Genomic DNA, 27,216 nt, shown 5'->3' on the forward strand with positions numbered 1-27,216 from the left:
ATACTGCTGGCAGAGGATGTGTAGTGCTCCTTGACATAAAGTGCCACCCCCCCGCTTTTCTGCCTTCTCTATCCCACCTGTACAGCCTATAGCCCCTAATGTTAACTGCCCAGTCATGGGACGAGTCCCACCACGTCTCTGTTAACCCTACGACATCTGGATTTGAACTAGCTATTCTGAGGGCGAGTTCCTCCTGTTTGTTCCCCATGCTACGAGCATTGGTGTACAGGCATTTAAGGCCTTGCAAGACTGTGTGCCCCCCCCGCCGATTAGGCAGACCATCAGGACCCCCATTACTTACCTTTGCACCCCTTGCCCTGATGGCATCTCGTCTTCCTGTAGCCCCCTCCCCCGGCGAGTTAAGTATTCAGCAGCAGCTCTAATCTTGCTTTAAGAATGAGAGCTTTTTAAAAGAAATCTGTAGAGGTGTGTGGGGGAGGGCGGTGGGGGAAGGAAGAGAAAGAGCGGAAACTAAAAAGTCTTGAGTTGAAGCAATATTATCATAAAATGTTATATCATACAGCTATATCATAAAATGCTTTACAACAATATAGTATGTACAGCTTGACTTCTGTGTAGTGATGGTACAGCTGAATTAACTTGCTTAGAAAAAAATGTGCAGTCAACATTGTCTGCATGCATACTAGATATATGCAGGGCTACACATATTTGGATAATAAATCAGGCAAGCAGAAGAGCAATTGGCCTCTGAATGCAGGAAAAATTGTAGGTTTTGTTACATGTTGAAAATAGGCATAGCCCATAGCAATAATATTTTACTCTGTTAAGCCCTTAGGAGCAATCTGAAAACTGTCTGTAATCAAGCCTCCCAGTAAAAAGGCTGTTCGTGTTAATTCTATTTTCCAGCCATCTATTCTTCTAGCAACACGCAAGTGATTTACATGCTTAACTCCCATTAGAATTAATCCCTCATAAAGCCTTAGACCTGTCTGTGTGTATTTAAGATAACCTTTATGTTATACACATTTGTAATTTCAGTATAAACAGACACATCTATAAAGGAACTTATAAAAATGGAAAGGAATGTTTGGGGTAAACCTTGTACTGTATCTTTAACCAACAGAAAGTAGGACTTTAAATATTGTGTGACACACTACAAATTTACTCCTGAAAATCACTTGTTTTCATCTTTACCCTCTGAAAAAGGATCTTGATGAATCCTTCTAATCTAATGTGGCTGTAGCTAGAGTGAGTCATTAAAGCTGTAAAAACATGCACGTGCCACTTGAAACTACTATAACATCTCAAATTTCAGGGTGGGAGATCCAAGTCATGGATTGTGGACCTAAGGTGAATACGACTGGACATGTCTTATTCTATTAACACATCTTTCATGACTGTGAGAAGGACGTACACAGTTCAAAGCCTTACTTAAATGTGAGGAATTTCTCTTTCTCTACTCATTATGTGCTTATTCTGTGGAGATTAACAGAACAAAAGTTTGGCTCCTTTAAACTTGTAATTACGTATTTATATTTTTATATATGTAATACAAATGTGTGTGTATACATATGATAATATAGCTAAAGAGAGGTACATGAGAACAAAAGAGATTTTGCTATTTTTGTTATGAGAAGTTTATTTTTTCACTCCCTTTGCTCTTGAAAATAACTCAATAGTTTTAGCTTAGAATTTGTCAAAAAACAACAAAACAAAAATTTTAAAACTGAGAACAAACAAGACAGATTTCACCTTTGAAAGGTAAAAGGCTGAAAAGATATGCCTAATCGAAAATGACTCCCCACCATGGAAAGGCTAGTCCATCCGTTGATATCCAAGTACATTATATATAAACCTAATCTTCAATCAGTATATACTTGATGAATCTTGTTTTAAAGGTTGGATAAAAGAAGACAGGCAAACTCCCTCTCCAACAAAGATTTTCTTCTTTTACTTTCCTGAACAATGCTCCTCTTTACCTACACAACCTAAGGGATAAATATTTGATCAAACTGTCTCCATATACCTATACATTGTAATAGGGACCAGCCTTTTTTCTGGTTCGTATCATAGCTCAAGGTTCTTTGAGAGGTACCAGATGATTTTGGCATCTTCAAGGGCTCTGGAAGTTCCTTCGTAGCATCTGCTAGAGAAGGGATGTCAAACGTGCAGGCTGCCTGCCAGATCTGACCTGTGGAGCTGCGCAGTCCAGTCTTATAGTCTATTGTTAGGCTAGCAGAGGTCAAGCATAGTTAAGGATGTGGCCTGCTGCAGAATCTGGGGCCCTTGGGCTCCAGTAGACGTGGCCATTGGTGGCACCAGGTTGAGAAAGGGCTTATATGGCTCTGGTTGCTCTCCAGTTGCTGCCACTGCTGTGGCCCCAGCCCCTCAGCTGCCAGCCCCTGTTGCAGCTGTGTTGAAGCTGCTGCTCTTGCTGACAGCATGTGCCCCATGCTGGAGCTGCTGCTGGAGCTGCATGCCCCAGGTCATAGTTGGAGCCTGGAGCCCCACAGTCAGTGTCTTTCCTGGGGCACAAGGTGAGTCTTGCCTAACAACGTAAAAACCCTGTGTTAGATTCTTAATAGCAATGGTGGGCTAGTCATGAAGAGATTAGTTTGTGAGAAGCCTGCGTTGACTTTTGCAGCAGTCTCAGGCCAGTTTAATGCATAAGGGTCAGTGTTTCCTTTGAAATGCTTGAACTACAGACATTCTGTTTGTGTGTGTATGTACACACCCACGCACACACACACTTCCATATACCATTCTGAAACTTTTTTAGCTTGGAAAGCTAGAATACATTTTCCTTTAATAAAGATGTCTGTGTGGTAACTTGTAACTTCTAAGAAAATGCAGTTTTGTTACAAAAGCAGTCTGAGCGGGCTTCCCCCTGGATAGACTGTCCAATGTCATGGGCTCTATGCCCTCTGTGTCATCACCAGATGCCAACACAGCACAGAGAGAAGTGTAATCCACTATGTATAAAATATAGTGTGTGTAATTCATAGATCATTCCACACAAGAATGATCTATACATACTCTATTGTATTATATATCTGAAGCCAATTAAAACATTTTTGTCAAAAATAGCATTAGATACAAATATGTTAAATTATGAAATGTACCAGCAATCATGTCATGGTTTAGGTCAATAGATGGATTACTAATGAACTAAGCAAATATTTTGACTAAAAGTTGTACCTATTCTACTCGGCAGCAATCTGAAAGTTCACAGGATGTAAACTATTTTGTTATACATATGCAGTAAGAAATTTGAAACTGCACAGTGATTTCATGAGCCTTCTTGTAGTGGTGGCCAAAAGTTGTTTCAGAATAAAACAGGAATAACATTTAAAGCTGAGCTGAAAATGTATGTCATGGTTGCCACAGCCCCTTAAACTTAAATGTACACAGCATTATGTATGGTAAAAACAAAACTTTATTAAAGGAGTTTTAAAAACATTCATTAGGTTTTGTACTCCTAAACATGTTTGCACTGAATGGCAAAGTGATAACCTCACATTAATCTTTGAAAATCATCCCTTGCTGAAGTGTTCACTGAAGACTCCAGGGTAAGCTTGGAGTTTCTGTGGCTCTTTAAGAAACCAACATTTTAGTTGAATTGCTGCTAGTGTCTTCAGTGAATATGTTGTGCCATGGCATACCTGCTGCTTTAAGGGATCTATGTCTAGAAGAATAACATTTTCAACACAGGGGCCCATTGAAGCAACTAGAAATTTTCTGACTGTTTTCCACAGATTTTGGCTCAGACGCATAATGCACAAATATGTTTTTCCCAGTTACATCACTGTCATTCATAGCCTAAAATATTTTCTTGAATAGTAGAAAATATTTGATCTTTGTGGACTTATCACTGCTCTAAGGGCCAAAAATATCATCCAGTGATTGAACTGTTGGCCCTGTAAAAGTCAATGGCATCGACTTGTCTGGTACTAGGATTTCACCTCAAACCTTTCATTTGAAATATTACACAAAAATTAGCAACATAATGGTTGGGGGAAGACGGTGTGTTAGTTCATCAAGGGTGTATGCACTTTTGGCTCAAACAAATTTGTTGCTTTACTCAGGGACCTGAAGCAGCTCTCTGAGAGAGGTTTTTCACTGCCTTTCTCCTGCCTTTCATTTTCTGAAGAATCTATAATGAACACTCCCTTTATGCTACATACCTGAATATAAAAGATTTCTTAGTTTCCAAGAGCATGCTACAGAGTGTAGCAGAAATCCACAGATGGCTAAGATTAAGCGTTAATATCTCATCTCTTTCTACTGAATCTAGCAAGTTTTGGAAGGAAACTTCATTCTTTCACATTTATCCACGTATGGTAAAATACCTATGTAAATCTCTTCTTAAAGTACATGTCAAAGAAGAGTTCACCAGTATTATGCGATATAGTAAGCATTTGTTTCAGGCCATGAAAAAACATAAATCTTTTAACTTTTTTTTCTAAATGTATCCCATGCAAAAATATATCTTGTAACATAGCTGGAGAAAGTTGCTCTGTTTTCAAAAAGAGTAACATACGGTCCTTATAAATTGTATAAGAAATATTTTGAATAATAAGTGTTGTAATTTATCTTACATAAACAAATGAGGGAATTTAAATTAAAAATGTAAATCAGTGCATGGAACACAAAGCTGAACAGTTAAGTTTGCTTATTGCTATTTTGGTTTTAATAAGTGTTTCTAGTTCCTAGAATTTCTTTCATCTAAAGGAAAACTGGATTTACTCCCAGTGCTCCACTTCTCAACTAGAGCAGTTTAAAAACTAAACAAGGGCTGAGTCAGTTAATTAATTTAAATGAGATTACAAATCAAAAACACATTACGTAATGTTGATTTAATTACCACTTTTTATTTACCTAATTAAAACACTCTGTAGAAAAGTTAACAATCATAACAATGACCAATTGGGTGACTTGGCAGCAGAAGGTTGAGCTGTTGCTAAAATAGGAGATGAACCTAGGAGTAAGTCATGACCTTTGCATTTCTAAGCATTGTGTGTTATGTCTGTACTTCACAGTTATCCCAGGTGATTGGGACCAGGGACTGAACACCTGAATTAGCCCAGCCCATGAATAAACATTTCAGCAACAGAATTCCACGTTACTGGATTCTCAGTGTCTCTGCACTCTCATCACTGTCTCGGGGTCTGTGCGGTGCTTTAGGATTCTTACAGTTGTGTTGATTGCAGGAGATAGTCCATTCCTTTTTCTGGGAACCATGAGATGAGCATTGGAGGGGTATCAATATACGATTCATTTTGCCCGTGTCTTAACTAAAAAATTAGGTTTCAACCCAACTGAAAACAAAACCTGGGCTCTAACCTCTATCCCCAGCTGAACCTCCCAAATTTAAAGCACCCCAAAACTAGATCAGTAGTTTTCCTGTGGATGGCCTCATTAAAGATGTACCTATAGAGGTAATATCTATGATTTTGGGGATTGGGAAAACCTGCTTTCCATTTTTTCTTTTTCTTTTTTTTTTTTTACTTGTGATTGCTCCTGGCTTCCTTTTTAAGGCACACGTTAGAACATTAATAAATCATTTTAAGGTTAGAAGTATAGCATACCGGTTATAGTACCCTACTGGCCCCTGAAATAGTGTGTTCATGCTAATTAAGTCTGCCTTTTGTGAATGTCCAGCACATCTTCTCTCAGCTACCTCCAATCACTGCAATAAGAGTACTTAGTGTGACACTCAAGCCCATTTTTCTTCACGCAGCTTCCTTAAGTAGGGTCTTAAAGTAGGTAAACAAGCAGGAGATTGTAGGTGGCAGAATGGAGATTTCATTCGGTGGCAGCTGTTTGATTTTCCAGGTGGCTGGTTTGACCTTTCAGATATTGAACACCCAGGTTCTTTAACAATGGACCATCTTACTACATGGGTGTGGTGTTCAATATACACACATGAGTTTGGTGGCTGTATAAGAATTTCCACAGACTGACCAACACTGACATTAGTTTGAATCCTTGTTAAGATGATTTTAGAATACAATGGACTTGAAAGCAGAATTACTTTCTGTAGCCTAGAGATGGTCCTTTCAGAACACAGTGAAGCTCTGTGACATAGTGTTGTATGCAGAATCATCATCAGCCACCACAAATGCTGTGGCTAAATGCCTGACTTCAGTTTTTCAGGCTATTAAATTTAGCGGTGTTCATGTGGGCACTAAATTTACTTTAAACATTTAGGATCAGATCCTGATACAGTTCCTTTTTTTGGAAGTATTTAATTCCGTGGCAACCCCAATGAACTCAAAAGGATGACTTATGGAGTAAGCTTATCAGAAGGAGTCCCTTAAAAAAGAAGGCAATAAGGCAGTGGAAAAGGGAGTCTTCATTGAAGTATGATGAAATTTCACTGAGTTACATGCTGACACCTCTTTTAGACAAGCCGGTCACCTTGCTTTTGCTAAGTGCAACTCCTCCCTCATGATATAAATTGTATTGCATACAGCAGGCATTTAGAGGTACCCAATAAAAAGCGAAATCAGTATTTCATAATATTTAGTCTGTTAACATTTTGCAATGAGAGCAGTTCCAAGTAATACATGGCATATAAAAAATGAGAAAACAAAGCCTTTCCCACAGATTTACATTCTTATGCAAGACAAGGGAAGTATTTATACAGTTTTCGGTGATGTTTGTGGTGTAATTTTAATAAATATTTAATAGAATGGAAATAAAATGTAGTCCAAACTGTATAACCAGTAAGCAAACACTCCCATTGTCTGAACTGGTGAGGGCAATGCACTTAAAATGAAAGCTGTACAATGATTTAAAGTCTTCACATATAGAACTAATAATTTATGTAATAACATGTTTTGATTATGAAAATATAAGTTGCTAGAAATCACTGAGAATTTGTTAAACCCATCAGTTGGTTTCTCATGGAGCTAAAGGTGTCATGGGATCTAGTGTGCGAATGTGGGATTGCACATTAGATCCCATCATGCCTTACAGCTGGTGCAGGGGGAGCCTGATTGCAGGCCCCCCCCCCCGCATCACTAAGCTGCTGCAGCTGGGAGCCCCAGGACACCCCAGTTGAGGGTCTCCCAGCTATAGGGACACCCCACACACCCTGGGAGGCTTCCAGCGGCAAGGGAGAACCTGCTACATGTGCAAATTAAAGCTCAATACCAACCAGCTATAAAATGAGTACACATTTTCAAGGTTTAATGTTATAGCTGGTTGGAGCTTTTTATTGCGTTATAGCTACTTTGCACATGTAGCTGGTGTCTAGGAAACTGTGCAATTAACCAGTTAATTGTGCAATACCTGTAACACATAGTGGGGGCCTCTGAGTCAAATACAACACCTACTAGAAGGTTAGGATGCAGCAAAATTCGGAAAGGAATCATTAACAGTAGTCTTTAAATATAAGCTGTAGTTGGAATTGGCATTTGTTTTTTATTTAACCACAAGTAGGGTTTTTTGCTTTCATTGTTTTCTTGGTGTGTTTGCTTTTTTCTTATGCTTTTTTTTTTTTTTTTTTGCCTGCTTTGTTCCCTCTCCCTTTGCTTCACCAACCCCTCCCCCCGTATTTCCTCTGTTCATAAGCCCTCCCTCTGTTCATTCCTGCCATCAGAGTGTTCTGAGCAGGCAGATCTTTTACAGAAAGATAAGCAGTTACACTTGAAATGCCAGTTGTACTAATGCATTAGAATTTGTAGTGGCACTGTAACACCAAAGGATGGTAACTGGGGATATGTAAGTACTTGTCCTGACTCAAAATATATGCTGTTGTACTGGCTCAGTCAGCTGTCGGGTTACTCCCTACTAGTAGACTGAGGCTTTAATAGAGTCAAGGTGGTTCTTGCATGATATCAAATCTACCTATTCAATTCACCTGCAATGTACTTGAAAAGCAAACAGTGGAATGTTATTTAAAAGCTGCTGAATATGTTTGAGAGACACACACTCCATTCATCGTAAAAATGGTCAGTACATAAATAAAAAGAGTAAGACCTTGTTCATCTCATGGTGGAAACTGTTCATACTCTGTCATAGCCGTTGCATTTGAGAGAGTTGAGCAAGTTATGTTGCCTGTTCCTCTCAATGCATGCGTGAATGTTAGTGCAAGGCAGAGACATTTGAAAGACAAAGAAACTGAGCAGGTGCAAATAGACATTAGGCATCTGCTCTAGGGAAAGCCTAGGAAGTTGGGCCTAGAATAGATATAGGCACACTTACTCAGCAACAGTGTCAAGAGGCATTGTGGAGAGAGCAGCATTGTTTGTACTAATACAGGGCATGTCTACACATGGTTCCATGGTTCTACGCATTAAGTTTAGTGCCTGTAATAACAGGTACTAACTGAATGCGCAGTAACTGGCACTACTGTGCAGTAGCACTGACACACACCTTTTTAGTGATGCTAATGCGCAATAAACTAATTCTAGTGCGCATTAGCAGGATAACGTGTCTTTTGCTGTGATGTGCTAATGCGCAGTAGAATTAGTCCACTGCCCATGTAGTATCTTGTGTAGTTACTACTGTGGGCCTGGAGCACTAATGATTTACTTTGGCTAAATAACAATGGGTACTTTGTATTATTTTATTAAGTTGTATGGTGTAGTCATTGAAGGTAGACAAGGCATTCATGACACCTCTAGGCATTCATGACATACAGAGCAAATTCAGTCCTGTCTAGAGGTTTGTCATTTCTTTATTTGGGCTGCCGGTTACCGTCCTCTTGTTATTTTATTATTCTTTTAATTTATATCTGACTCTTCATGTACCATCTACAAATGAAGCAGGGACCTCCTATGGCAATGCCAAATTTAAGGTCTCTGTCCTGCAAATGTTTATGCATGTACTTAATTCTGTGTTTTAACTACAATGGGTTTATGCACAGATGTAAAGTTAAGGGTGTCCTTAAGTATTTGCAAGATGAGGGACTAAGTTTGAAAAAGTTTCAAATCTTGGCTGAAATGTAACTCCTCTGCCTGAGGGAGAAAGAGAGAATGTTTTCTTTTTCCTTGAAATGAGTCGCATATGATGCTTTCAGTTACAGGATGTAAAGATAAAATGTATAGTTTTAAACATGTTTTTCTTAAGTTGCTGTATCAAATGTGTTTTTCCTCAAGCACTAAGAACTACACACCAGTGCAAAAGACTTAGAATAAAAATGGGTACATTGGACAGTGTGGCATTGAACATAACTGTCCTTTTTTAAACCAGGTAGAACAAGAATAATCAGTAATTTCTTATTCCTGATTCCAATAAACTATTCAATTGAGGGAAGTGAGACTATAGCAGTGGGGAAGTAATGCTCATGTATTCCATCAAGGCAGGAAACTGGGGTGGAAAAGTGATATTTTATCTGAGCTGCATTTCTTCCCGCTGTCTTGTTGTGAGAAAGCTGTGCATTTCTTTTCTCTTGTCTTTTGGCCTCAACCTTTTCCAGCCCCCAAACCAGTGCAATGCAGGATGTGAACCTCATCTTTTGGCTTTATGGGTGTTTTGCTTTTCCTGCTGCTTTGGTCCTGTTTCATTTTTTCCTCCTTAGCATTGGGAAAGGGAGGGCATCTTTCTGTTTACTAGTTGTTTCTCTAGCAGGTTTTTTCCTGCCTCATGAATTGGGGAATGATGATGTCTGAAAACACTTCTTTTCTATGGTAGGGAGGAGGGGTGCTTATGAATATTCTGCTCATTGCCTTCAGGCCCCACAGAGCCAGGTTCACTTACTTGGCATTTACCAAGAATTGGCAAGCCAAGAATGAGCTGTGCTCTAATCATCACATTTCACCATCAGATCAGAGTATGTGGGAACATTATTCTCACATTTCAGGGCTGAAGTTCCATGGGGAAACATATTGGTGTGCACCACATCAACCCAACTTTGACTCTCATGTTTCATATTTTCAATTGAAAGATAATTCCCAGATGAATATTGTCTTGAAATAGAATCTTATGGCTAAAGTCCTGACTCTTAAGAATTTAAATATATTCCTGGCATCCATATAAGAACAGTGATAGTGAATATAACAAAGATTGAGAAATATTAGGGATGATACAAATTCTACTGGAACAGGATTAAAGGGTGACCAGAGCTATCCAGAAACAAAATGTGTGGCTCAGCTGTTAAGGCAATGATTCCATCAACCATTGCCTTTTGGACCAATTTATTCTGGAGAAAAGCAAATAATACACTTCATGTATTTCTGAGGAGGACACAGGAGTTGCTCACAGGAAACACTGCAAGCGTAGTTGAGCCAAGAAGTAACAATAATGATAGTATAATTAACTTTGACATCAGTGGAGGAGAATCATTCCAAGGGGTAGTGCTGTGATACTGAACTTTAAGAGGGGTGAACTCCCTCCCTAAAACTGTTTCCATTATTAAGAAGCAACTGGAACGAAAACATTGCAAAATCACATCTGTAAAATTCACATAGAAGAGCTTTTTTGTGTGGATTCATACAAACACAAAAGGGTATTTGTTCATGAATGCATGTATTTGCTTGGAATTGTTTGCTCTTCTTATGCATAAAATTATTTGGTGAGAAAATTGAACGTAAAATCAGTTACACAAGCAGTAATTCTAGTTTATATCTTTCTCCATCAGTACCAATTTTGTAATCTAGGGTTCATGTAGTTTGCCAAATACAATGCTCTTGTTCAAATGAGGACAAGCAAAGATTTAATCTGTTTTAAAATGTACAGTGCCTGCTTAGTTTCTGGGCTTTCCCTTATGTGCTTCTCACATGCTCTTTTAGAAAACCAATACTCCATGGAGTTTTTTCAAGCACTGTTTCTAAGATAAATTATTCAGTTGGAGAACAGGAATCATATCATGCACATGGTTCCCTTATACTGTGGTAAGACATTTGTCAGTGGAGATCAGCATTTTACACTCAGCACAGGTGTAAGAACTTGATCCAAAGACCATCACAGTCTAGGTGAAAGGACTGGATACTCCAGCTCCATGTATGTTACATGAAGGGTTACACAGCCTGAGCTCCAAATTCAGAGTATGAAATTCTTGAAGCACTTGCCATTTTTGAGAAACCACAGGAACAAACATACTATATATACTCAAATACAAAATGAGGCTCTCCCCCCCCACTCAGCATGGGGAAAAATGTCCTTCATCTTCTATTCACATAGAAGAAAACTGCATCACATATATTGTGCATCTTTGAACTGCTGCTAAATGCAGCATGTGCTCAGTAATAGAAACCACCTATGAAGGTGATTAAATGCAGCCAACACTGAGCATAACTATAAAGTACACGGCCCATATTGGGCAAATATGTGGATAGGAGCCTACTAAAAGAATAGGTTAATGGAACCCATCTGAGTAAGATACATGGTAGTGCCCATTGAGTGTAGTCCTTATCAGCACTGACTTTTTCAAGTCGTGGGGAGCCACTACATTGCATACATTTTGACTTCCTCTTCACTCTCACAGCTGAGCTGTGCCTTTCTTTCCCATTTCAAATTATTCCTGTTTTTTACCATCCTTAAATGTCTGACAAGCATCACCAAATATGGCCCTAGAGAGGAGAGAGTTCACCCAGAAGCCCTCTATCACCCTCTTCTCAGCCTGGCACATATGATTAGTATGGCCTACCTCCATGAGGTGAAGCTGTCCTATGTTTCATCTGCATATACTTTTTGGAGGTTCCCAGGACTCATGACGAAAACACCCAGTTCTGGGACTGTGCATACATCAGACTGCCCATATGCCCACTCCTCTTGGTGGTGACAGGTTTCAGAATCTTGACCAGAGAAGCGGCCCTCTACAGGCACTTGACCAAACAGCAAGGGGCCCCAACAGTCCACTTCAAGTTCATCTCCTGCTTCAGGTATGCCCTATGGAGGGTTGTGAACCTACTCACAAGCAGGCACTCAGACCCCACAATCAAAGACTGTATTAAAATGGGGCTGAGTGAAATCTACTGGTACTACAGAAAGACAAAAGAGCATGACAGGAAAAAGATGGCAGATATCATATGGAAAAGAGGGGACTGGCATAGACTTTTCAGGGGCAAACCCTGCAAAGACAACAGTGATGAGGGCAGCGATGACGACAAATACGACGATGAGTCAAACACTGGAATGGTGATGGGTGCGGGGGTGTGCAGGTACAAGGGAGCACGGTGTGAACTTTGTAACAGGACTAAAATAGTTTAACTGTTAAAGTGGGTTTTTTGGTCTGTCAAGTGAACCACAATGGTCACATGACAGGTTGTTAGAGCTACAGTTTTATATCTCTATATAGATATAGAGATATAAATATATCTATATATAGAGAGATTTTATATATATATATTCTCTCTCTCTCTATATATATGTTATATATATAACTATATTTTATATATAGAAACGAATATTTTTCAAAAAAAGTTTGTATTATATAAAAAAGCAAAAAGTTTGTACTATATATAAGTAGGTGCCAAAGGTTTACTTAAAAGACTGTTTATAGAGTACCTGTACTAAAAGTTGTAGCTGTTTCAGAAAAGGTAAAATGTATCAATCTGGATGAACCAAGTCTATGGGTACTACATGCCAATGACTACAGCTATGTTTTTTTCAAAATCATTTTTTTCAGATTTGCTCCAGTTCCATGTGCTCAGGTAGAGCAAGGCCTGACAATAAGCAATGGAAGTAGCTGCTGGGGGCAAATGCAGAGAGCAAGAGAGCAAGAGAAGCAGAGAGCAAAGTGGCTGCCTGACCTCCCTAGATGTATGTTCCCTGCTATAGCAGTAGCAAGGGGACAGATCTCCAATAATTAGAGTCTATACTTGGACAAATTTATAATTTTCCATATATAAAATCTAATTATTGGGAGGGTCATATTATAATCAGGGTTGTCTTATATATGAGTAAATTTGGCCTTTATAGAATCTAATGGTCAAAACACTGTAAAAGAATAAAGAATCACTAACAAAAAAGTCATATCTTTCTTACACTTTTTTTTTGGTTAACCACCTTTACCCTCGGATTTGGGACACTCCTTTATAATTTTATGCTATTGGCACTTTAGAAATATTTATTTAATAAAAAGTGTGTAGACTGAAAATGTCCATATTACCAGAACTGTGACAGAGTAGGTGTAAAGGCAAACAGCACTGCAAGAACTGAAAAGAACTTTTGCCTCTTTCTGTGTATGAGTTAGTGAATGGGAACAGCAGGAGATTTTGAAGGTTATTTTCAGGTAGGGCTCAAAGTGAAGCACTGTTTCAGTGTAAAATCTCTGTGAACCCCTACCTGCACCGTATGCACTTTATATTTATGGGCATCTGCCACCCAATTAACACCTCATTTAGCCACACATCTGCAGTGCTTTTACCCTCCACCATTACTGTGTAAAACCATTAATCCTCTGTGTTAATCTTAATTTAAATGATCATAGAGCATTTTTTTCAGAAATTGAGAATAGATATTAAAACAACATTTGACTAAAAGCTAGATAGTGGACAGTATATGTATGAGCTTTCACTTGTGGGAACAAGAAGTTCATGATCTGGCTCTTAAGGAAAGACTTGTAATACTACATTGAATAATTTTATGTATATTTTGCAAAATGAATCTAAAGTGTCATGGAATGGGTGAGTGTAAGACAAAAGAAGAACTACACTGCCATTTAAAGCCCTACTTCAAAAATATTTTAGGCAGTTCAGGAAGCCTTCCAAACACTTAAAACTACAGCCAGGAATACGGCAGACAAAAGGAACCTGCAATAATTATTAATCAGTTATAATGGCTTTTTTTGTTACTTATAAAGAACAATACTGTGTATCATGTTATTGGATTATTCAGGAAACTAATTTCTCTTCAGTGATGTTACTGAACAGTCTAATTTCTCCTTGCCTAAACACTCTTTTTATCATTCAATCAAGATGTTAAAGAACCCTATGTTTCAGCTTAATCAAAGACTGTAAAAGTTGTCTTATCAACAGATAACATGCATAGAACTAGTTCTATGTATATATGGAGAACTAGCACATTAATGCTGAACATTAATACTTTTTTCATGTGAGCTTTTTCCATTGGTGAGACATGGAAAAATATAAACTTTTGAAAAAGCTGCTGATTCCCTCACTGATATCACACTACTTCTGTACTTAGTTGTTCCTCAGGGACCTTGCAGAGGACTGTTCATCAATCTTAAATCAAGGAGAGCTGCCTGGTGACAGGGCTAAATGTGGGGCATGTATGGTGTTCATGGTACCCAGGAGTTTTTTAGGAGAGTTAGAAGAGGTTCTAGGAGCAGCTTTGATCAAAGCAGCTTCAGGGGTCCCAAGCTACTAAACGTTAAGGGATTGGCTGGTCAGCAAAACGTGTACCTACAGAATTTTGAGGCCATACCCTCTATTCCATTGGGGACAGAAGAATGCAGAAGTATCCTGTGTCAAGAAGCTAACAGAGATTTGTATACAGATTTTATGGTGTAGGGGAACCATTTCCTTTTTTATTGGTTATCTGGAATTTCATTTTATTTTTTGTAACATAAGGAAGATTTTAATGGACATCCACTTTCATAGATTCATAGATTGTAGAGTTGGAAGGGACCACAATGGATCATCGTGTCCGGCCCCCTGCCCCTGGCAGGAAAGAGGACCGAGGTCAGATGACCCTAACCAGATGACTATCTAGCCTCCTCTTGAAGACCTCCAAGCTAGGTGATAACACCACCTCTCTTGGAAGCCCATTCCAGATCCTGGCCACCCTTACTGTGAAAAATTTCTTCCTAATATCTAACCTAAATCCCCTCTCAACTAGTTTACACCCGTTATTCCTAGTCACTCCCTGGGGCGCCCTAGTAAACAGTGCTTCCCCTATTCCCCGTTAACCTCCCCTAATAAATTTATAGGCGGCCACAAGATCTCCCCTCAGCCGTATCTTGTGAAGGCTGAAGAGATTCAGCTCTCTCCACCTCCCCCCCTAGGGTCTATCACGAAGGCCACTAATCATGTGAGTGGCCCTCCTCTGGACCCTCTCGAGATTCCCCGTGTCCCTCTTGAAGTGCAGCGCCCAAAACTGGACACAGTACTCCAACTGCGGCCTGACCAGTGCCGCATAGAGGGGGAGCATCACCTCCTTTGTTCTATTAGTCATACACCTGCTAATGCACAACAAGGTGCGATTGGCCTTATTGATGGCCTTGTTACACTGATGGCTCATGTTCATCTTGGAGTCAAGTTGACACTTGAATTTACAGTACTTTTACAGGGATTATGCATAATATTACAAAACAGAGAAGTTTCTCTTTGAAAGTGGTACTGTTTTGTAGAGCTTTTGCCATCTTGGTAGTGCTACAAACAGTTTGCATGGTGGTAAACTCACTTTTTGTAGTGTTACAAGGGTGTGTTTAGTGCTATAAGGATGTGTCTACATTAGACACTTTATTGCACATTAGAATAATATAATGCACAGTTAAGCATCACCGTCTATATATGTGCAGCAAGTGCTGTTCAGTAGATTAATTTAAAGTGCCTTTTGCTAGTATCCACAGATACGGGTGCTTTAAACCAATGGTACTTTAAACTGATTGCACTTTAAACCAATGTGCCAAAATGCACGTGTAGATGCTGACTGGGAGCAAATTGCTCCTGGTTTGCCTAGGCATCGGGGGGCCACAGTAGGCTGGGGGGAAGCTGTCCTAGCTCAGGAGTGTGAGAAGAGAGATCGGGGGGAGATTAGGGCTCGCCCTGGGGGCAGGGAGAGATGTCTCTGTTCAGCGGGTAGTTCTCTGCCCACCCTATGCAGTTTGGGGCCAGCCCTGATCTGTATGGGGCAGGGGAGAGCGGCCTTAGCTCTCTCAAGCTGTCTTGGATTGCAAGGATCTGCTGCTGAGCTGAGACAGATCCCCCTGCTCCCGGGGACTCAGCGCCAGCTCTGATCTTCCTGTGGCTGGCAGGGAGCGCCCACCCAGCTGGGACACCTTCCTCCCCTCCCACCTCATGCAGATTGGGGCTGACACCTGGGGGAGCCTGGAGCTGACACCACGGGGGCAGAGCAGGGGAGGAGCAGCCCTGGACTGGGCTGTTCCTCAAGTGCAGTTTGTTCCCAAAGCTGGTGCACGTGTAGACATGCACCTGGGACCACTTTAATGAGCTTGAATTTTCTGCGAACAAAATTCAAGTGCATTAATTGAATGTGTAGACATGCCCTAAACGTAACAATTGTCCATGGCAACAAACTTCAGGCAGCTCCCAGAACTTTTTAATGACATATTCTAGTGGTATTTTTCAGGTAATTGAGTCATGTGGTATAGCAGTATAGAATCTTTCGGAGCTTCAGCACATGTGTTAGACCTTTACATTTACTTCTTCAGAGTCTGTGGAGCTCTTCCTTTATATTTTCTTCTGTAAGGCTAGTTCTTTATCAAATATTGTAGATCCAGCGTAGAGTCATATGTATCCAACCATGCTTTCAAAGTGGACAGCAAATAGCAACAAATGTTAATGAGGCCTTATATAGAGGCAGAGAAAAAGCTAATTTATTATCAACTCATAATGCATTAAGTCCTGTGGTGTTTACAAGGAAATGTGATGGGGATTGAGGAATAAAAAGATGTTTCACTGAGGCTCCTCTTCTTTACTTTTGTTGTTGTTGTTGCTATTTTAGTCTACTTTTAGAATAAGAAGAGGTGTTTCAATTTGAAATAATGAAGCTGCCTAACCAAAAAATTAAAGTGGCCAAGAAAGGCCCTGCATTTTTTAAAACATAGGGTAGGGCAAAAGGTTTTAGTTTGAAAGCCCATGCCTATCCCATATCATCTGATAAGTAGGAAGAAGGGATGTCCAACATGAGGAGTGGAGTGGGCAAGTAAGGAAACAAATCTTTTTTAGTGTTCATCCCATTAGTTGTCCAGACTAATAATTTTATTTGGAAAGGCAGAACAAAATTGAAGTGGACTGTCATCTCCTGTATTGTTACTGTGCTGATGGAGTCAGTCCCCAGGAGCATGGAGGAGAGTGTCCCGAGTACTAAATAGGCTAATGGTGAACAGGGGTGTGTGTGGTGGTAGCAGCCCTGACAGAGAAGCAAATTTAACCCTCCTTCCCCCAAATATAAATGTTAGCACCCATGTTTACATTAGCTGTGATGAAATTCTAAGGTTCATCAACCTTCTTGTTTCAAAATATGTTTGATTGCTTGTTAGTGTAAATTCCATAAAGAAATTCCTCCCCTTTCTGCTGCCTCTTATGTATTATTTAACATTTAGATGCAGAAATATGTTTTTTTCCGCAAGGATCTTGTGTTGGTTGTTCAACCATGTCAAAGGCAAGATCTGCTCTGGTATAGCAATTTCTGTGTTCCCATGGCATATACATTTGGTTTATGCTATACTGTGGTTTCTCTTCAGATCGCATAAATATTTCACCTTTTACATTTGGGTCTCTGCTTCCATTGGGCAGTGCTGCATCCAATGGTAAATATATTTTTATTCCAATTATGATACTACTGGATTTTTAGATCCACATGTGCACAACTGAAAGTCATAGAAAAGCTTTAACTTGAATTAAACAAAAAGGAACAAAAATTGTTGTCTTTAGTTTTTTACTTTCCTCATCTTTAAGATTTCTGTACATGTTTTATTTTGTAAGTAATATTTTCTGGTAGTACTTCCTTCCTGCTGTAGAGCCATGGAACAGAGTGCTCTTAACAGAGATACCATGTCTATATATATGTCTAGGGAAGGTATATGACTTTATACAGAGTGCTCTTAACGAGATACCATGTCTATATATATGTCTAGGGAAGGTATATGACTTTATTGATGTAGGAGTGAAAAAGAGTTTAGTGTAAGCTATATTAACATCAAATTGGATTCTCCCCTTGATGTAACTTCTGCAGGGTTCTTTCTGTCAGTTGCCGTATGTTTCATTTATTCTATTACACGAAGGCATATACGCAAAGAACAGGAGCACAGGAGTTGTACTAATTCAAGTCAGCCCATTAGTTATCAGTGGAGCATTTTGCCTCCAGTAGTGGCCAATGGTTAATGCTTTAAAGCAGTGGTTTTCAAACTTTATGAGCTGAGCCCTGCTTTGAGTTACAATTTTTTTCGTGACTCCCACCCCCCTCACCCCAGAGGAGCAGCACAGCCAGGCATAGGGCGCCCTTTCTAGCAGCTGCTACAGCTCAGCTCTGCTTGGCTTGGCTTGTTGGGGCAGGCTTCACCCACTGTGGCTCCAGTGCCTCCTGCCTTGGCCCTGCTGTAGCTCTAGGCTGCACGCCTACTGCACCAGCCTCCTGGAGGCGCAGCAGCCTGCCAACAGAGCCTGCTCAGGCTCCCTGCCCCTGTGTTCCCCCCACTCCCCCACGGCTGCAGTGGCACCGGCTCCTTGCAAACTTCTTCTCCCCCACCCCCCCAGCGTTCCTTCTCACCTCGTACCCCACAGGTTGAAAACTGCTGCTTTAAAGGAAGGAACAGGAAAAACAGGAATGATCATACCAGACCACTGCAGGGGGCCGGTTAGTCCAGTTTCTGACGTTTCTGCTTTAGAATGTATAAAACCTGCTATAATGTTGAAAATGTGGGAGAATGGGAGGATATACCTTTCTCACTTCTGCAGGTATGTTTAGACTCTGACAAGTGTCTGGAGAACACATCCTCGTCCAGTTTTGTATCACCTTTCTTTGAGATTCTGATTTGCTCCCAAAATAATAATTTGCTCCTTATTATAATGTTTGGGGTTTTCCTTTTCTTCTCTTCCTGGTTACTATCCAGTGGCTCTCCCATTAATATTGGTTTTCACACACTGTATGAAATGACATGTATGCAGTTGCATATATGTTTGCACATTAATGGCTTTATGTACAAAGGCAGGGAAATTATCTTTAGTATTAAAACTAATACTTAATTTTTTGTTTAAAAAAAGCCTCCTAGGGATTGTGAGATACTTTAAAAACAAATTAATAAAACATCTCTTTGATTTCTTTATAGATTCTGGACAATCAGGAAGTCCAAGCCACAATGATCCTGCCAAGAATCCACCAGGTAAATATGAGTTCCAGGACATGTGCAATCTAACATTGTTTGAGAACAAAGCTACTACTGTTAATAGTTAAAGACAGCATAAACGGTCAGCAACCTATTTTGCACTGGTAAGTACATATAATCAGGACAAGTTTTGGCTATATTTGCTCTTCTGGACTAGCAAATGCCTCAATTGCAGTTTCATCAGGATTCCTTAAAAAATCACTGGATTTTTTTTCTTTCTGTTGTTACTTAAAAATTAATAAATGGGGGATAGGCAGAGGACAGTAGGCATCATCCTGAATTGCATTTCTCTGATAAAGGGTTTCACATACTTCAGTTATTTTACAAAGGACAATGAAATTTTTTATCTTTCAGTTGTGACCAAGAGTATAAGGTTGTTCTGCCCTGTAATTTTTCTTTATGCTCACTTTGTTAAATGTATACATATTCACTTTTATAAAAATTGTCAACTCCTCCATTGTTTTAAAGGTCCATTAAAATAAAGAAGCAAGAGAGAATCAAAATCAAATTTTATGTTCCACCTTGTTTAGACCAAGCACTCTTTATATTTGTATCTTGTCATGTAGTCATTCATATAACCAGCTAGTACAGCTCTACTAATATCTTGTTGATTTGTTTTAAATCTGAAAACTTGCTGGTGAATTTAAGTTGATGTAATTTTTCACAGGCTAAGATGAACAAGTTATATTAGGGGCTATTTTATATTACCATTTTTCCTTAGTGGGTTATGAGTGAGTAACTCTGCAAGTAAAATGTGTCATATCCTCCCATTTTAGCACTTAAAAAGGGTCTCTATCTGCACTGAATTTAAGGCTAACTCCATCTAATTATTTCTCTAATAAATAAGTGAACCATACCATCAAACTAACCAAGAGTTTATTGGACAAGGCTGATCTGTTAATCTGCAGAGATATTTCCTGTTCAAAGATTAGGAGAAACAATCTACATTGCAATCATAAAATGATTTACTACCCACTGTAATTAAAAATATTTTTCAAGCATGTCACAATATGCCCCATTGTAGATTTGGTATTTGTGAATATGCAAAAGAGGAGAAACCCCGTTGACTTGTCAAATAATGTGAAAAATCATATTGTTATATAACCTACATGGTTACAAGCAGGGTGTAAATACTTTTTAAAGATATGAAGATGAGTAATTCTATGGCATGTCTTTTGGGGACACTATTTTTGGTCTGATTTTTCTTCCTGAAGATATTGTTATTTTACATTAAAGAAACCTCATTATAGTTTTCCTCCAAATTTGTGGATTAGCCGACTTGTTTTAAATTTTTTTTAGTTGTGATATGATGGAAATTATATCATGTAGTTCTTTTAAAAATGCACAGGCAACAAGAAGAAAACAACTTCAAAATGCAACAGCCTAGAAAGTTCTTCCAAATCCTCCATTTTGCTTTCCTAGAAGATAGTTAAGCTTTTGCCACAACTGAAATGTTGGGCCTTACTATAACCTTTTAGTTTAGTCGCTATTAAAATGTTAATGAGCCATTTTGAAGGTTCCAGAATCAATCCAAATATAAGCATGGTATCTGGTAAAGTTTGCAAGATCGAACCTGAGCCAGATCCTGTGTCTGTGCAGGACCCAGTGTAAGTTCTGCCCCTTAATGTTCTATTTTTGTTTTTTTCAAATGCCATTAAATAAATTGGGAATGGAGTTGGCTCTTGTTTTCATGTTGTAGGAGATACAGATCTGCATTCTTTTAGCATTCAGGAATAAATCCATCACTAAGCCTTTTTACAATCCGTGGTGAACTTCCTTTTCGAAGCAGCAAGAGGAAGCAGCCTTGTTGTCACATTCAGAAGAAGTATAGGGCAGGAGGAAGACAAGTGCTGTAGGTTACCCAATTTCTGCCCCAGTTTGGGGCAAAATTAGGTACCCTTTGACACTTGATCTATGGAATCACAGCTGTCCAGGAAGTAAAAAAGCAAGGAGGGAAATCTGTGGTTGGTTTCACTGTGAAACTGCTTGATTGAAATTTGATCATAACACTTTCTTCCTGCTGTAGAGCCATGGTTGGCATAATTGTTCTTTTTATCTGCTGCCAGGAAAGGACAGAAAATGGAAGCAATGTCTTGCCTCACTCAAAACCCTTCCTCTGACTAGGTTGAGGTATTATTTTCCATTTGTTAATACTTGAACCTTTGGCATCTCATAATTTTCCCAAGTGGTCTTAGGTAGAAGTTAAAAAAGGAGAGACAAAAGTATTGAGAGGAGTAGGACTCTGCAAGATAGAGAGTTATAAGGATGTGCAAAGTAACAGGAATACAGTGAAATAACTTTGGGATTTCCCTGTCAAGAATGACTAGTATTCTTTTCTGTCTTATTAACCTCATATGTTATCAGCACCTTGTAGTCACTGTTGTAAAGGCATAAGCATATTAGTTTAGAGGCTTGTTTTCTGTCCAAGCAGGTCAACCAGCAGTGCCAGAAGGCCCATTCCTATGTCATGTTTGATCTGATGCCTAGGTATTAAGGAGCCAGGACATTGGCAAGGGATAGGTGCTGCTAACATTTGGATGCTACTGCTTTCTTAATGACTCTGCCAAGGAAAAGGAGGTTGGAAAATGAGTGGTAGCTGGCGAGGTTGTTGGTGTTAAGAGTGGTTATTTCTAGGTTTGGCTAGACTGCTGCATTCTTTGGGGTGTCTGGTAATTTGCCTTCTTAACCAAGGCGGGAGTGCAACACCACATGCCAAACAAAAGAATATTAAGTGCACTTGCTTGAATTCCTAAAAATACACTATATGTTTTGATAGTATAAAACAGGGTCAAGATTGTGTAGATTGCAGTGGGAGTGGCATATCGTTTTTGTAGCAGGATCCAGGGGTATCCACTTCCAAATTTTATTTTTTCAGTGCCTTTCACCTGATATACTGCAGAAGCACTAGACTTGCTTTTCTCCTTGTGAGCCTAACTTTAAAGGTCACATCTCTGTAGGGACACTGTTGTAGCCTAAAGCCCGCTGTAGTCTGCAGCATTATTAAAACCACTGGCCATGCTCTTTTTCTATCTCTGTATTGGATCTGCAGCCTCTTACAACCTTGGAAAAGTGACCCAAACACTAACCAGTGGTAGAGTATATACTATCGCAATACCTCAAAAGACAGGGGAGGGAGAAGGTATGTATTACGGAGAATGGACATGATTAATCATTAAGTTTTCGTTAAGAATTTTTTAAAGGGAGTAAAACTTTGAATACAGTTATGACAGTTTACAGACTGTTGGTATAAAGACTAACCATGACAATTCCCCTGTTTAATTACAATATCCAGTCTGGCTAACTGTGTAGTAAAGACTTCTCTGGCTTTTTTGTTTCTGTATTACTTCTCTGGCTTCTTTGTTTCTTTATTACTTTCTGGTGCCTGAGGTAAATTGTTAATTTTTTACTTGGCTTTTTTTAACGTCTGCAGTGTGCCAAAAGTAATCATTTGAATACTGTTATCACTATTATTATATGTCTAATTTTTGCTATGGTGTTCAGAGATATGAGTTGTTTTAAAAATGTTAAATTAAAAGAAATAAAAAAATAGCTAGCAGTATTGATATAGTAAAATAACAAAATAATGTATTCCTTTCTTCTAAATTCTGAGACATATTGAAGTGTGATCAAACGTAGAATCATATATACATTTTCGGGAGTCAATTGATATGGAAGCTATAGGGAAAACTAGGACAAGCTGGCAATGGGTGACACTTTCTAGGTGTATTGGTACTTGTTGGGTAAATCTTTGGGTAGGGGTGGGTTGCAGATAGTTCCATGTTTCAGAACTGTTCTTGTTCAGCATTGAGATAAAACCATGACCTTTTAAAAAACAAGAAAGGGAGGGGGGGAGGGAAGAGGGAGAGTAGTCACTAAGGAAGTGAAAGACCCAAGTTTAAGTCCTTACTCCATTTTGGGCAGAAAAAGTGCTAGAGTTGGATCTCCTACATCATAGATGGGAATTCCCTCACTACTGAGATATAGTCATTTCCTATTTCTTTGTATGAATCCTGTGCCACTTCATATGAGCATTTAAATATTAACTAGGCTGGAGAAAAAAAGACTGACATTATTAGGCTGGTAATTTGGGCATTCATCCAAATCAAAGACAGACCCAGGGTCAAGTTCTTGTGTCAGTGGATATTTAGGAATGCAAACTGGAATGGTTTTACTAGGAAAACTTGAGAGACACCTATCCCAGAATAGCCCACAGCTTGGCTGCCATGATGCTTACTCAGGAGACCCAGATTCAAGCTCCTGATCTGCAGAGGTGTAACAACATTGCTGGGTGCCCAGGGCACTGCCACACACAGGGGCAGTGGTGATTTCTAATTGCTGCCATCATCAACGCAATCATGTGACTACAGCATCAGACATTTTCTTCTGTTCCCCCCCCCACTCTGCCATCCCTTCCAAGGCAGCTGCCGCAATCACCCTGTCATAATTATACCTGATTTGAATCAGGCAGGTTAGGAGGGTAGTTGATTTCTCTAGCCACTGGGCTCTGTGCTGTTCTGAAGCGGCTCTCATTTTTACCAGAACTTATATCCTGGGTCTGAGAATTTTTTCCTAATGAACGTTTCACCAAATCAGCATCTTTTGAGGAGGGAAAAAAAGATTGTTTATAAAGAAGTTTCCAATCAGCTATACTTCAGCTTGTGCAAATATCCTTTCTGGCTGTACAGCACTGGAGGTTTTCTGAGTACTTTTGTGGATTTGGCATCCCTGGGGAATATGTTCCCTCAGATTGGACCCTAGACATTTTCAAGTAATTCTCCAATACTAGCCTTTGGGAAAAAAGCAACTGGTCATTTCATTGTTTAGACATCGACTTTCAAAATTAATCTTTAAACAGTAGCAGGTGGTCTCAACCTTTATGCTCTTTTGAAAATGTAATAAGTGAATTTCCTTGAGTTCTGTGTGACTTGGAGCACAGATGGTTTCATTATTTTATTGTATTGCAAGTTACCCTCTTGTGGATGGAGAATTAACCCTCTAATTAATAGTAATCGGAGTGCTGTTTCATTCTAAAACTCCCCTGCCTCATCACTGTAAACAGCTTTTCTTGAGCAAGTAATGATGCCATAGCAGTAGTTTTGGGATTTGGGAGGAATTCTATTAAAACAAATATACATTTTAATTTGGCTTTATCAATTTGGAGTGGGTGTTTTAAAATGCATGTGTGTTAAAATGTTTTTTTCTTGCATTCCTGTGACTCTACCATCTCTGGCTGTGATCTTCAGGGAAAATAACATTAGGTGTGATCAGGGTCTGATTTTCTGTGGAATTATCCCTTCCCAGAATGCGACAAAAAGTTGAGAAGATGATTGATATTCTACCCTTTGATTTTGTCAGTATTGAGCTAGTGTTCATGGGAAGGAAGTGAGAGGGGGGAAGGGTTTTCATTTGGAAGTGGGAAAGTCTGACAGGCTGCAGTCTTCCTAGATTCTTTGGCACCTTTCAAAAGAACAGAAGTTTTAGCCCTTGCATTCTGGTTAAATCCCAGTTTGTTTGGCTAAGAGTCTTCCTGTATTATCAGTTGGTTATAGTATTCTTTACTTCCTAATTTTGTCTGTGTTCCTGCATGTTGTAAAATTGTTACTTATTTTTGTGCTAGATGTGGCCACATATCAATTGTAGGTGAGGTGGTTCCTAGTCCTATACATACAGAGGCAGAACTTTTCAAAAATAGCTATCCAAAGTTTCACCTGTAAATCCTCGCTTAGGCAATGAATCCACAGTCTCATTTTCTAATGTTCTAAACATCCAGGTCCTACTGAACCATTTAAAAAATGTGGCTCTAACTATAAACACTTGTCCTTTGGGACAGAAGATGCTATATACATAAGTTTATTTGTTGTTGTATTATTGCTGTGGCTTCACAGCAACTAATCTGATAGATGGCAGTGCCCCACAGTCAGTTAAACTGGCATTTTTGCTTCTTCGAATTACTCTAGCATATTAGAGTATTTTTGTTGTTTTGGTTAGCATTGACTAACAGAAACAAAAGATATTATTTTATTTTTAATGAGAACAGACACTTTTTTAGGTCCCAACTACACTTAAGATACAATCTAGTTGAGGATCACATTACAACATGGTTATCTCTTGACCTGGTTACAACACAGTTGCAATTTGCTGTTAAAACCTTAACCATGTAATAAGGTCAGGGGCAACCATGTTGTAACCAAATTCCCAGACTCAGTTATATTTGTAATATAGACATGTCCTTAGTTCATTATCATTAATGAAATCTGCATCACAATGTGGCTAATTTCCCTGCCTTTAACTTTCTCTTGAGAAGTTCAGATGTCTTACAAACTTCTTAATGTTATGTTATGATTTTGACGATATCGTCTTCAAAAACACTAAATAATACCAGAATTGGAAATTGGCCATGTGTTATATTAAGTTGCTTACTATTTGTGTGTCACTGTTAGTCTTTGGACCATCCCTAATGTCTATGAATAGTACTGACTTTCACCAGTAATCCCATTGAAATCAAGGAGCTATTTAGTGAAGTAAGATACTGTTCAGAGTAGTTTGATATTCTCTTGGAAAAGAAGTAATGAAAGCCAAATACTTTTTAAAATTATGAGTTAAATAGAAAGACCAGTTAGACTATTTAAATTATTATCTGAATCCATGCTGGTCTTCCTGAAATATGCTTTCTCTTTTTATGTCTTGTCCCAAAGACTGGGGCTTCCATCATTTCCCTTCAGAGTCACTGTAGCTGAAACTATCCCACTACAAGGAAGTTTTCATGATATTAGCTTGTATTTTCTCTTTTTAAAGCTATGAAAAACAAAAATATATAAAGACCCATATATCATTAAAAAAACTTTTTAAATATTGATTGTATCCTAATGGTACTTTATAAATGGTTCAGAATCAGAAGTATGTTAATAAAAAAAATAAGGTATTTCATGGTACCAGGAAGCAATTTTAGACTTAGGCAATATACAACAGAGCATAAACAGGCCTTCTATTCATAAAAGTATAATCAAATCAAAAGACACTAAAAGGTTTGGTTAAAGATTTTTGTAAAGCTAGACGTCACAGTTAAGCTTTTAAGTAACTTGAGAACTAGGCCAGCACCTTACAGGGTAGTGCAAAACTGACAGATTTTTTCAGTAGATTTGTCTAAGAAACGTTTTGATTTTTAAAGCTTAAATTTTTAAAGTTGAAATAATAGCAACTCTTGGGAGCATGTGAAGATGAAGGAAGAAGTATAAACACTTTGAACACAAATTGTGTTTTTACAGTGTTAGAGAAAGCTCCTAAAAGATATGTTAGGACAGCTTGCTTAGAATTGGTCACTCTGACTAGGTACAGATATTCAAAAAGCCTAAGGCAGAATCAATCTAAGATATGCAATTTTCTGTAAGTGGCATAATATAGATCGGTAATGAACAAAACACACATTCACCCTTTGAGGGGTGGGGAGGGGAGGGGACAAATCTTAGACCAGGTTCCGCCATTTTTAAACTAGTCTATGTGTGCTGAACTTCTGTCCTGTTACGGCTATAGACAGATTTCCAATTGCTTATACTGGTAAAAGTGTAATGTCTGTACCTGGCCTCTAAGGCTAGCCCTTTGCCTACTATCCATAATGGCACTAGTCTGATAATTGTAGTATTGTTTGGAAAAACTATTCCTTACGAATATCTTCTACACAGAACAAGGTAAGAAGAGAAGTTGGGTGTTCCACACCTCCTATAAAAGTGAAAAATATTAAATGGAAAGAAAAATTAGTCAGGGAACATCTGGAGGGACTGGACATGTTTAAATCAGCTGGTCCTGACGATCTCCACCCCAGAGTGCTGAGGGAATTAGCAGAGGTCATTGCTTTACGAGCACTCGTGGTGCTCTGGTGTGGTGCCAGAGGACTGGAAAAGGGCCAATGTGGTTCCCATTTTCAAAAAAGGGAGGAAGGAGGACCCAGGAAACTATAGGTCAGTTAGTCTTACCTCGATCCTGGGTAAGCTTTTTGAGAGAATTGTACTGGAGCGTGTCTACGAGGGGCTAGCAGGGGAGATTATGCTTAGGGGCAACCAATATGGGTTCATTAGAGTTAGGTCCTGCCAGACCAACCTGGTGGCCTTCTATGACCAGGTCACAAAATCCTTAGATGCAGGGGTAGCAGTAGATGTAGTCTTTCTGGACTTTAGGAAGGCCTTCGACACTCTCTCACCCCATTCTCATTAAAAAACTAGGGGACTGTGGCGTTGACACCTACACAGTCAAATGGGTCGCTAACTGGCTGGAGGGCC

General features: G+C 39.1%; 1 protein-coding gene across 12 annotated transcripts in view; it reads left to right on the forward strand.

Moving 5' to 3' along the window:
• NFIB (nuclear factor I B) overlaps window positions 1-27,216 on the forward strand; it is a 257,933-nt gene that overhangs the window by 129,971 nt on the left and 100,746 nt on the right. For all 12 annotated transcript variants that reach the window (XR_003096234.1, XM_014524710.1, XM_025215529.1 and 9 more), the window contains exon 3: window positions 18,887-18,940. Coding sequence is in view for 11 of the 12 variants with exons in the window: in XM_014524710.1 (XP_014380196.1) it covers window positions 18,887-18,940 (54 nt within the window). In the remaining variant the exon portion in view is untranslated. The remainder of the gene's footprint in view (window positions 1-18,886; window positions 18,941-27,216) is intronic.

This window comes from Alligator sinensis, unplaced genomic scaffold (assembly GCF_000455745.1).
Source record: "Alligator sinensis unplaced genomic scaffold, ASM45574v1 scaffold185_1, whole genome shotgun sequence".
Lineage (NCBI taxonomy): Eukaryota > Metazoa > Chordata > Crocodylia > Alligatoridae > Alligator > Alligator sinensis.